Below are 13,184 nucleotides of genomic sequence, written 5' to 3' on the forward strand. Positions count from 1 at the left end.
CCTCTCCTCTCTCCTTCCTCTCTCTCCCCCCACTCCTCTCCCTTCCTCGCTTCCCCCTCTCCTCTCCCCTCCTCTTTTCTCCCTTCCTCTCCTCTTCCGTCCTCTCTTCCCCCTCTCCTCTCCTTTCCTCTCTTCACCCCTCTCCTTTCCTCTTCTCTCCCTTCCCCTCCCTTTCTTTCCTCTCTTCCCCCCTCACCTCCCCCTTCCTCTCTTCCCCTTTCCTCTCTTCCCCTCTCCCCTCCTGTGGTGAGCAGCAGCGTGTAGAGGAGGCGCAGCAGGAGCGCAGGGAGCTGTTGAAGAGATTACATCACCTTCAGAAGGAGAAACAGCAGCTGCAGGAGGAGCACAGGAGGCTGCACAGAGAGAGGGAGCAGGAGAGGGAGACCTGCTACCTTCTACACACGCACAACCAGGTGAGGGAGAGGAGGGGGGAAGAGAGGAAGGGAGAGGGGAAAGAAGAGAGGGAGATGGGTGGAGTAGAGGAAGGGAGAGGTGAGGGTGGAATAGAGAGGAAAGAGGAAGGGAGAGGTGAGGGTGGAATAGAGGAAGGGAGAGGTGAGGGTGAAATAGAGGAAGGGTGAGGGGGAGAGGAAGGGAGAGGTGAGGGGGAAGAGAAGAAGGGAGAGGTGAGGAGGGGGAGGAGAGGAAGAGGGGGAGAGAGGAGGGAGAGGAGAGGGGAGGAGAGAGGAAGGGAGAGGGGGAAGAGGGAGAGGAGAGAGGAAGGTAGAGGAAGAGAGGGGGAGGAGAGGGAGGGAAGAGGGGGAGAGAAGAGGGGAAGAGAGGGAGAGGATGAGGGAAGGGAGAGGAGTGGGGGAAGGGAGAGAGGAATGGCGAGGATTGAGGAAGAGAGGGAGGAAGGGAGAGGAGGGGGAGAGAAGAGGGAGAGGATGAGGGGAGAGGAGAGGAGTGGGGGGTAAGAGAGGGAGGGATGGAGAGGATTGGGGGAAGAGCGAGAGGAAGAGTGGGGAGGAGAGGAGGGAAGAGGGGGAGAGAGGTGAGGGGGAAGAGCGGAGAGGGCCGGAAGAGAGGAAGGAGAGGAGAGAGGAAGAGAGGAATGGAGAGGAGAAGAAGAGCGGGAGAGGAAGGGAGAGGAGAGATGGGAGTGGAGAGGAAAGGAGAGGAGGGGAAGGGAGGATGAGACAGGAAAGGAGAGAGGAATGGAGAGGAGAGAGGAAGGGTGTGGAGAGGGGAAGGGGAGAGGAGAGGATGAGAGGAAGAGGAAGAAAGGAGGGGAGAGGAAGGGAGAGGAGGGAGAGGATGAGAGGGGAGAGGAAGGGAGTGGAGAGAAGAAGGGAGTGGAGAGGAAGAGAGAATGAGAGAGGAAGAGAGGAAGAGGAAGGGAGGAGAGGGGGGAAGAGGGGAGAGAGGAAGGAAGAGGACGAGAGGAGTGGGAGCAGAAGGAGGAGAGGAGAGGAGAGGAGAAGGGGAGAGAGGAAGAGCGAAAGAGATGAAGGGAGAGGAGAGGAAGAGAGGGGGAAGGAGGAGGAGAGAGGGAGAGGAAGGGAGGGAGGAAGGGAGAGGAGAGGAGGAGAGATGAGCACAGGAGGCTGCACAATCCATGGTTGAAATGTGTATTTTTTCCATATATAGACACACCCTATGTGTTTTAATAAAATTGATTATATGCACTGAGCTTGTTGGATGCATTAAGTACACTGTTTGATGAAAGAATTAAGATACAAATGGCTCTAGAGGGAGTTCACCGGGCCAGGCTCAGACTTGGTGAAAAAAGAGAGACAACAAGCAGCTGTTGTCTCTCTCTCCTCCCTGCTGCAACGACCTCCACAGAAAGTTCTGCTACCAAAACCTTCATTTGTTTAGGAAAAACCTTCCCTATTCCCTGAACCCTTGCTCTCTTTACGTGACACATGTATGCATCTCATGCACGTGACCAATAGGACCTGACCTATAGCCTGTCACAATCACATCAATAAATTGGTTATAACAAACTCCCAACACTGTAACACGTGACAGCAAAATGGATGTGGAGAATGTGAAAATAAACTCGAAATGGGGGAATGTTTACTGGTTGCTCAGGAGGGAAAGGGGAAGTCAGATCTGTGGAAGAAATTTGACTTAGTTGTGGAAGCAACTGGTGATGACAAAAAATAAGAAATGTTAAGAGCAAACGCTGCCTGGATATTATCTGTGCCAAACAGGTGCTGTTAGGTTACAATATAAATGACCATTTGGAACAGTGTTAACAACACTAAATGAATGTATATGTGTATCTTTTTTGTAAAGCCTTTATTACAGCAAAGACTAAAAACAGTCGCATGCATTTGTGAATACAATTGCCAACATGGAATGGTTTCTTTATAGTTTAGGCTAATTATTCAAGGCTCCCTTTGTTATTTCATTTTCAAACTAAAATGTTTGATTGCTTTTCAAATCATGAATGACTCGTATGCTGTGTGATGACATGGACGATTGCATGATTGATGGGTAGAGCAGCCGATATATTGACATATGGGCCTAAGTAAGTTATGGTATGAAGACCGCTGAACAGGCCTTAGGTCTACAGATCGATGGTAGTTATACAAGGCTGCTATACTAACCCTACTGATGGTAATGCCATTAGTCATATTATAATGATGATCATAATAACAATGGTAATAATAAGAAAAGAGGGTATAGGAGTGATGGCTGCGTCAGTAGTATGTGACAAACAGGTGCTGTTTTTCTGTTAAAAAACAAGAATGTAAAAAGCCTTTATTACAGCATAGCAAAGATTAAAAACAGCTGAATTTGTGAAATTGCTTTATCCAACATGGTTGTGTGAGGCTTGGTGCTCAAGGAATCGGTACGCTATTAAACAAACAGGCAAAATGTCTTATTTCTGTATATATACACTACCGGTCAAAAGTTTTAGAACAGCTATTCATTCAATTAAAAACTATATATATATATTAAAAAATATATTTTCTACATTGTAGAAGAGTGGTGAAGACATCAAAACTATGAAATAACACATGGAATCATGTATTAATCAAAAAATTGTTAAACACTCTTGGCATTCTCTCAACCAGCTTCATGAGGTAGTCACCTGGAATGCATTTCAATTAACATGTGTGCCTTGTTAATTTGTGAAATGTCTTTCCTTCTTAATGCGTTTGAGCCAATCAGTTGTATGACAAGGTATTGGTGGTATACAAAAGACAGCCCTATATGTCTCAGTTCATATTATGGCAAGAACAGCTCAAATAAGAAAAGAGAAATGTCAGTCCATCATTACTTTAAGACATGAAGGTCAGTCAATCCGGAAAATCATTAGACTTAACAGCCTCAGAAATTGCAGCCCAAATAAATGCTTCACAAAGTTCAAGTAACAGACACATCTCAACATGAACTGTTCAGAGGAATCAGGCCTTCACTGTGTGAATCAGGCCTTCATGGTAGAATTTCTGCAGAGAAACCACTACCAATAAGAAGAAGAGACTTGCTTGGGGCATGAAACATGAGCAAAGGACATTAGACCGGTGGAAATCTGTCCTTCTGGTCTGATGAGTCCAAATTTGAGAGTTTTGGTTCCAACCGCCGTGTCTTTGTGAGACGCAACGTGAACGGATGATCTCCGCATGTGTGGTTCCCAACGTGAAGCATGGAGGAGGAGGTGTGATGGTGTGGAGGTGCTTTACTGGTGACACTGTAGGTGATATATTTAGAATTCAAGGCACGCATGACCAGCATGGCTACCACAGCATTCTGAATCGATACGCCATCCCATCTGGTTTGTGCTTAGTGGGACTATCATTTGTTTTTCAACAGGACAATGACCCAACACCACCTCCCAGGCTGTGTAAGGGATATTTGACCAAGAAGCAGAGTGATGGAGTGCTGCATCAGATGACCAGGCCTCCACAATTACCTGACCTCCACAATCACCCCTACCTCAACCCAATTGAGATGGTTTGGGATGAGTTTGGCTGCAGAGAAGAAAAAGCAGCCAACAAGTCCTCAGCATGTGGGAACTCCTTCAAGACTTGGAAAAGCATTCCAGGTGAAGCAGGTTGGGAGAATGCCAAGAGTGTGCAAAGCTGTCATCAAGGCAAAGGGTGGCTACTTTGAATAATCTCAAATATAAAATATATTTTAATTTAAAACTTTTTTGGTTACTACATGATTCCATATGTGTTATTTCATAGTTTTGATGTCTTCACTATTATTCTACAATGTAGAAAATAGTAAAAATAAATAAATAAACCATTGAATGAGGAGGTGTGTCAACTTTTGACTGCTACTGAATATATGGATGATTTCTGAAGCCAGGCACATTTAACGGTTAGACTATTGATTATGGACCTATTTAAGTTGGTTTCCTCTCTCCGCATTGTTCTCAACACCAATATGCTGGTTAACTTTGCTATTATGCACATAGCAACATGGTCTAGGAAAAGACTTCAATTTAACAGCACAATGTTTCAGAAGCGCAGACAGTGACCGCTATCCAACGCACATTTGTTATGAAATATTTGTTTTCTTAGTGTTGCGACATCGTTCTTACATAATATCACCATATACAATTTCAGTAATGCACGTCTTAGAGTGAGGGACTGTGCCATCCCCACAGCCTCCACAATGCATTAATCCACTGAGACAGGTGTCTTGTGCACCATGAAAGAAATAACAGTAATTTGCGACTGATTGCTCGACTAAATATCAAAAGTCTTATCGACCAAACAATCGACCAGTCGACTAAATGTATATAAAGAGTGTATATAAAAAATACCTCAAGTATTCAGACCCTTTGCTCTGAGAATCGAAATTGAGCTCAGGTGCATCCTGTTTCCACTGATCATCCTTGAGATGTTTCTACAACTTGATTGGAGTTCACCTGTGGTAAATTAAATGGATTGGACATGATTTGGAAAGGCACACACCTGTCTACATAAGGTCCCACATTTGACAGTGCATTTCAGATCTGAACCAAGCCAGGTTGAAGGAATTGTCTATAGAGCTCCGAGACGACAGGATTGTGTCGAGGCACAGATCTGGGGAAGAGTACCAAAACATTTCTGGTCCCCAAGATCACAGTGATTCATCATTCTTAAATGGAAGAAGTTTGTAACCACCAAGACTTCCAAGAGCTGGCCGCCCGGCCAAACTGAGCAATCGGGGGAGAGGGGCCTTGGTCAGGGAGGTGACAGAGAACCCGATGGGCACTCAGACAGAGCTCCAGAGTTCCTCTGTGGAGATTAGAGAACCTTCCAGAAAGACAACCATCTCTGCAGCACTCCACCAATCAGGCCTTTATGGTAGAGTGGCCAGACTGAAGCCACTCCTCAGTAAACGGCACATGACAGCCCGCTTGGAGTTTACAAAAGGCACCTAAAGGACTCTTTGGCCTGAACAAGATTCTCTGGTCTGATGAAACCAAGATTGAACTCTTTGGCCTGAATGCCAAGTGTCATGTCTGGAGGAAACCTGGCACCATCCCTACGGTGATGCATGGTGGTGGCAGCATCATGCTGTGGGGATGTTTTTCAGCAGCAGGTACTGGGAGACTAGTCAGGATCGAGGGAAAGATGAGCGGAGGAAAGTACAGAGGGATCCTTGATGAAAACCTGCTCCAGAGCACTCAGGACCTCCGACTGGGGCAAAGGTTCACCTTCCAACAGGACAATGACCCTAAGCACACAGCCATGTAAAGGCAGGAGTTGCAGGAGTGGCTTCAGGACAGGTGTCTGAATGTCCTTGAGCGGCCTAGCCAGAGCCGAGACTTGACCCCGATCAAACATCTCTGGAGAGACCTGAAAATAGCTGTGCAGCAACTTGAGAGTATCTGCAGAGAAGAATGGGAGAAACTCCCCAAATACAGGTTTGCCAAGCTTGTCGTGTCATACCCAAGAAGACTCAAGGCTGTAATCGCTGCCAAAGGTGCTTTAACAAAGTCCTTCTTAACGGGTCTGAATACTTATGTATTAATTTCTGCAACCCTGTTTCTGCTTAGTCATTATGGGGTATTGTGATGTTATTATGGGGTATTGTGATGTCATTATGTGGTATTGTGTGTAGATTGATGAGGAAAATAATAACAATTTAATCAATTTTAGAACAAGTCTGTGACGTAACATAATGTGTTGAGGGGTCTGAATTCTTTCCAAATGCTCTGTATATTGTAGTCAGGAAGCTGTACAGAGAGGGGAAGCAGGAGAGACACCTGTGAGTAGCCGGTCGGTGCCAGTTCCTCTTCAGTGATCACAGGTTAAAAACATCAAAGGCCTGAAGTTTATGAATGATCTCTGTCCATGTTTGTACACACAAAGCAGTGTCTCTTTGTGAACTATGTATTTGCAGAGTGTCATTATTTGTTCTTTTTTTTTTCTTTGCTTGTTTGTGTGTGTGTGTGTGTGTGTGTGTGTGTGTGTGTGCATGCCAGTCTCTCTGTCCCTCTTTAATGATCTGAGTCACTGGGCCTGAACGTTAACGGGATACGGTCTCCCAAGCATCTGGCGTCAGGGCGATTCCATCTCAACCACATAGTAATCAAATATGACGTCAAGCCCACACACACACACACACACAGTCAATCCCACAAACTACTCCGCCTCCCCACACACACACATTCTCATTCTCATTCACCCGCACAGACACACACTAACAATGCCACCCGCTTGCAATGTGTGTGGAATGAGAGACTGGTGTCCACAAAACCACCTGAGTGAAACAAGGCCCTGCCCAGCTTTAGGGACAAACATGACTCAGTCACGCCATTCTACTAGGGGCAATACTGTCTCTCGCCCTCTCTTTTTTCTCTTTCTCTCCATCGCTCTCTCTTTCTTTCTCTCGCTCTCTCCCCCCCTCTGTCTTTCTCTCGTTCTTTCTCCCTCTTTCTTTCTCTCGCTCTCTCTCCCTCTGTCTTTCTCTCGTTCTTTCTCCCTCTTTCTTTCTCTCGCTCTCTCTCCCTCTGTCTTTCTCTCGCTCTTTCCCCCTCTGTCTTTCTCTCGCTCTTTCTCCCTCTTTCTTTCTCTCGCTCTCTCTCCCTCTGTCTTTCTCTCGCTCTCTCCCCCTCTGTCTTTCTCTCGCTCTCTCCCCCTCTCTGTCTTTCTCGCTCCTTTTCCTGTCTCATCTTTTATCTTAGTGCAACTGCTGAGAATGACTTAAATGTTGTAATTTATTTTTTGTTGTGCTGTAGAGTGAATAACCAAACTGCCAGGGGAGAAGTTTGATGATATTGGAACCAGTCTCTTACTGCCCCCTGGTGCTTTTTCTTAGACATGAACTTTGCTTGAAGTGTGTGTGTGTGTGTGTGTGTGTAGTACGGGAAAGAGGGATACACCTAGTCAGCACTGATTAAAATACCCTTTAGCTGGAACATGAAAACATAAGTACATATTTTGCGGCTGCTAGTTTTACGATGACACGTTTTATAAGGTCTTAATGCGCTGCTGAAGTGCCTCCCAAACGTCTGCAGTTAAATCATACGGCCATCCAGGGATCCAAGCCCAAGGGAGACGAGGTGTGTGTGTGTTTGTTTTATATATTTTTCGTATACTGCACCTGTCTGTTTGCGTCTGATGCACAAGTGTGTGTGTGTGTTGCGAGATGGAGGGGTGTGTGTAGGCATTCTTGTCTGTCAGGTGCAGTGTGTGTTGTGGGTGATTTAATGTCCTCTACTTCTAAACATGAGCGTGTTCCAACAGGAGAGATTACTGGCTGGACCAGGTACAGGCTAGTACGGTCTTCCTCTCCCTGTCTCCTCTCCTCTTCAGAACATTAGGAGGGAAAACTAGTACGGTCTTCCTCTCCCTGTCTCCTCTCCTCTTCAGAACATTAGGAGGGAAAACTAGTACGGTCTTCCTCTCCCTGTCTCCTCTCCTCTTCAGAACATTAGGAGGGAAAACTAGTACGGTCTTCCTCTCCCTGTCTCCTCTCCTCTTCAGAACATTAGGAGGGAAAACTAGTACGGTCTTCCTCTCCCTGTCTCCTCTCCTCTTCAGAACATTAGGAGGGAAAACTAGTACGGTCTTCCTCTCCCTGTCTCCTCTCCTCTTCAGAACATTAGGAGGGAAAACTAGTACGGTCTTCCTCTCCCTGTCTCCTCTCCTCTTCAGAACATTAGGAGGGAAAACTAGTACGGTCTTCCTCTCCCTGTCTCCTCTCCTCTTCAGAACATTAGGAGGGAAAACTAGCCAGTGTGTTTGAAGGGAAATAGGCCTAACATTCATTATCACACAGCATTTCCATTGATTGACAAAAGGGCAAACTCAGGGGGGCCAAGCTTCTGTAGGATTTTGCTCCTCCCGACTTGTTAAGGTCATTGATTAGATAGGAACTCCCCTCACCTGGTTATCTAGGTCTTTATTGAAAACAAATTGAAAGGAAACCAGCAAACACTCGGCAGCCCTCCAGGAACCAAGTTTGACACCCTTGGTCTGACTGGACTGACTTCCTGTGTCTGATTGGTTGACAGTGTGATTGACAGGTTAAGTGTGGTGTGATTGCAGGAGCTGCTGCGCTCCTCCCAGGGCCTGTCAGAGGAGAGGGAGGAGGTGAGGAGGAGACTGCAGGAGGCCACAGACCGGGTCAGACAGCTGGAGGAGGACCTACTGGGAGTCACACAGAGAGGACTGCAGAAAGAGACCGAACTGGACTGGTGAGGAGGAACACACACACTAGAAGGATAGGAACTGGACTGGTGAGGAGGAACACACACACACTAGAAGGATAGGAACTGGACTGGTGAGGAGGAACACACACACTGGAAGGATAGGAACTGGACTGGTGAGGAGGAACACACACACACTAGAAGGATAGGAACTGGACTGGTGAGGAGGAACACACACACACTAGAAGGATAGGAACTGGACTGGTGAGGAGGAACACACACACTGGAAGGATAGGAACTGGACTGGTGAGGAGGAACACACACTGGAAAGATAGGAACTGGACTGGTGAGGAGGAACACACACACTAGAAGGATAGGAACTGGACTGGTGAGGAGGAACACACACTGGAAGGATAGGAACTGGACTGGTGAGGAGGAACACACACACTGGAAGGATAGGAACTGGACTGGTGAGGAGGAACACACACTGGAAGGATAGGAACTGGACTGGTGAGGAGGAACACACACACTGGAAGGATAGGAACTGGACTGGTGAGGAGGAACACACACGCTGGAAGGATAGGAACTGGACTGGTGAGGAGGAACACACACTGGAAGGATAAGAACTGGACTGGTGAGGAGGAACACACACACTGGAAGGATAAGAACTGGACTGGTGAGGAGGAACACACACACTGGAAGGATAGGAACTGGACTGGTGAGGAGGAACACACACACTGGAAGGATAAGAACTGGACTGGTGAGGAGGAACACACACACTGGAAGGATAGGAACTGGACTGGTGAGGAGGAACACACACTGGAAGGATAGGAACTGGACTGGTGAGGAGGAACACACACACTGGAAGGATAGGAACTGGACTGGTGATGAGAAATGCACACACCATAGATACTCTACAGAGAACTAACATTATTGATGTTATTGCAATAGAATCCTCTATCTGTTGTGATGGTTGTTGTTATTGTGCAGTCTGAGAGACAGGTTGAAGAAGCTGACAGCAGAAAGAGACAGTCTGGAGACTCAACTGAAGAACGACAAGGACGAGAGGGACCTCTACAAGGTGAGAGGATACACCCTGTGTGTGTGTGTGTGTATGTCTGTGAGTTTCTAATTGTGTGTGTGTGTAGGGCCACCTGCGCAGCACGGAGCTGGAGAACACTAAGCTGAGTGCAGAGCTGCAGATGCTGAAGGCTGTGGAGCTCAACAGAGAGGTGACCATCACTCAGTTCCAGGAAGAACTGGACAGGCTCCGAGCCTGCGTCACTCAGAAGGACCGCGTGGAGAAAGAGCTGCACACACACGCTGTCGACAAGGTGAAGGGGGTTGTGGGGGGAGTGTGTGTGTGTGTGTGTATTAACCTGTCTGCTCTGCCTTCTCTCCAGGCTGAGATGGGTTGTCTGAGGGAGCAGCTTCGCCAGTGTGAGGAGCAGCTCCAGGCGTCTCGCCAGCAGGCCGCCATGTTGGCGTCGGAACTCCGTGACTCAGCGAATGCCCGCGATCGTACCATGACCGAGCTGTACCGTGCCCGCCTAGAGGCCGACGCCCTCCGTGCCAGCCTGGCCGATGCCCAGGCCGAATGCCGGAGGATGGAGACGCAGCTGGACCACATGAGGACCACCTCCCAGCAGGAAGTGGTAAGGGGACCATAACAGAAATAAGAAGATGGTAAACTCCATTCAGTTCATATTAACGGCCATTGTGCATTTTGCCTCTATGTTGTAAATTGACTGTGTGGTGCATTCTGGGTAAAGGAGTGAATGGGAGTCAATTGGGCTCTAGCACAAAACGCAACATTAGCATGAATTACATGAACAAGAAGCACATTACAAATCTTTTCAGAGATGTGAGATAATTAACTTGCTCTATGGAATATTGTATAGTCAAGGAAAATAGGCAGGTTTCTTGACTCACCCTGACTTTTATGAAGGGATTGGGTGATTATTAGCTTAGCAACGGTGTGACGCAGCATGACAACGTGAGCGTGATTGGTCAACAGTCTGCTGGGTGCGGCATTAAACATTCCCTCATTCAGGGAGATTACCATCTCCTAATTTCTTCAAGTATATCAAATCTATTTTTATCGGTCACATACACATGGTTAGCAGATGGTATTGGTCACATACACATGGTTAGCAGATGTTATTGGACACATACACATGGTTAGCAGATGGTATTGGTCACATACACATGGTTAGCAGATGGTATTGGTCACATACACATGGTTAGCAGATGGTATTGGTCACATACACATGGTGAGCAGATGTTATTGGACACACACACATGGTGAGCAGATGTTATTGGTCACATACACATGGTGAGCAGATGTTATTGGTCACATACACATGGTGAGCAGATGTTATTGGACACACACACATGGTTAGCAGATGTTATTGGTCACATACACATGGTGAGCAGATGTTATTGGTCACATACACATGGTGAGCAGATGTTATTGGACACACACACATGGTTAGCAGATGTTATTGGTCACATACACATGGTTAGCAGATGTTATTGGTCACATACACATGGTTAGCAGATGTTATTGGTCACATACACATGGTTAGCAGATGTTATTGGACACACACACATGGTTAGCAGATGTTATTGGACACACACACATGGTTAGCAGATGTTATTGGACACACACACATGGTTAGCAGATGTTATTGGTCACATACACATGGTGAGCAGATGTTATTGGTCACATACACATGGTGAGCAGATGTTATTGGACACACACACATGGTTAGCAGATGTTATTGGACACACACACATGGTTAGCAGATGTTATTGGTCACATACACATGGTTAGCAGATGTTATTGGTCACATACACATGGTTAGCAGATGTTATTGGACACACACACATGGTTAGCAGATGTTATTGGACACACACACATGGTTAGCAGATGTTATTGGTCACATACACATGGTTAGCAGATGTTATTGGTCACATACACATGGTGAGCAGATGTTATTGGTCACATACACATGGTTAGCAGATGTTATTGGACACACACATATGGTTAGCAGATGTTATTGGACACACACACATGGTTAGCAGATGTTATTGGACACACACACATGGTTAGCAGATGTTATTGGACACATACACATGGTTAGCAGATGTTATTGGACACACACACATGGTTAGCAGATGTTATTGGACACATACACATGGTTAGCAGATGTTATTGGACACATACACATGGTTAGCAGATGTTATTGGTCACATACACATGGTTAGCAGATGTTATTGGACACATACACATGGTGAGCAGATGTTATTGGTCACATACACATGGTTAGCAGATGTTATTGGACACATACACATGGTTAGCAGATGTTATTGGACACATACACATGGTTAGCAGATGTTATTGGACACATACACATGGTTAGCAGATGTTATTGGACACATACACATGGTTAGCAGATGTTATTGGTCACATACACATGGTTAGCAGATGTTATTGGACACATACACATGGTTAGCAGATGTTATTGGTCACATACACATGGTTAGCAGATGTTATTGGTCACATACACATGGTTAGCAGATGTTATTGGTCACATACACATGGTTAGCAGATGTTATTGGTCACATACACATGGTTAGCAGATGTTATTGGACACATACACATGGTTAGCAGATGTTATTGGTCACATACACATGGTTAGCAGATGTTATTGGTCACATACACATGGTTAGCAGATGTTATTGGACACATACACATGGTTAGCAGATGTTATTGGTCACATACACATGGTTAGCAGATGTTATTGGACACATACACATGGTTAGCAGATGTTATTGGTCACATACACATGGTTAGCAGATGTTATTGGTCACATACACATGGTTAGCAGATGTTATTGGACACATACACATGGTTAGCAGATGTTATTGGTCACATACACATGGTTAGCAGATGTTATTGGTCACATACACATGGTTAGCAGATGTTATTGGACACATACACATGGTTAGCAGATGTTATTGGTCACATACACATGGTTAGCAGATGTTATTGGTCACATACACATGGTTAGCAGATGTTATTGGACACATACACATGGTTAGCAGATGTTATTGGTCACATACACATGGTTAGCAGATGTTATTGGTCACATACACATGGTTAGCAGATGTTATTGGACACATACACATGGTTAGCAGATGTTATTGGACACATACACATGGTTAGCAGATGTTATTGGACACATACACATGGTTAGCAGATGTTATTGGTCACATACACATGGTTAGCAGATGTTATTGGTCACATACACATGGTTAGCAGATGTTATTGGTCACATACACATGGTTAGCAGATGTTATTGGTCACATACACATGGTTAGCAGATGTTATTGGACACATACACATGGTTGCAGATGTTATTGGTCACATACACATGGTTAGCAGATGTTATTGGTCACATACACATGGTTAGCAGATGTTATTGGACACATACACATGGTTAGCAGATGTTATTGGTCACATACACATGGTTAGCAGATGTTATTGGTCACATACACATGGTTAGCAGATGTTATTGGACACATACACATGGTTAGCAGATGTTATTGGTCACATACACATGGTTAGCAG

At 45.7% G+C, this 13,184-nt stretch overlaps 1 protein-coding gene across 1 annotated transcript in view; it reads left to right on the forward strand.

Annotated features, from left to right (window-relative positions):
- The window catches only part of LOC115131245 (tax1-binding protein 1 homolog A-like), a 47,385-nt gene that overhangs the window by 16,343 nt on the left and 17,858 nt on the right, over positions 1 to 13,184 (forward strand). Inside the window, exons 4-8 of the mRNA XM_065020270.1 lie at positions 139 to 413; positions 8,448 to 8,596; positions 9,539 to 9,629; positions 9,697 to 9,882; positions 9,952 to 10,203. Of these exons, the coding sequence (XP_064876342.1) occupies positions 139 to 413; positions 8,448 to 8,596; positions 9,539 to 9,629; positions 9,697 to 9,882; positions 9,952 to 10,203 (953 nt within the window). The remainder of the gene's footprint in view (positions 1 to 138; positions 414 to 8,447; positions 8,597 to 9,538; positions 9,630 to 9,696; positions 9,883 to 9,951; positions 10,204 to 13,184) is intronic.

The sequence above is a fragment of the Oncorhynchus nerka genome, linkage group LG7, assembly GCF_034236695.1.
Source record: "Oncorhynchus nerka isolate Pitt River linkage group LG7, Oner_Uvic_2.0, whole genome shotgun sequence".
NCBI classification, from domain to species: Eukaryota; Metazoa; Chordata; class Actinopteri; order Salmoniformes; family Salmonidae; genus Oncorhynchus; species Oncorhynchus nerka.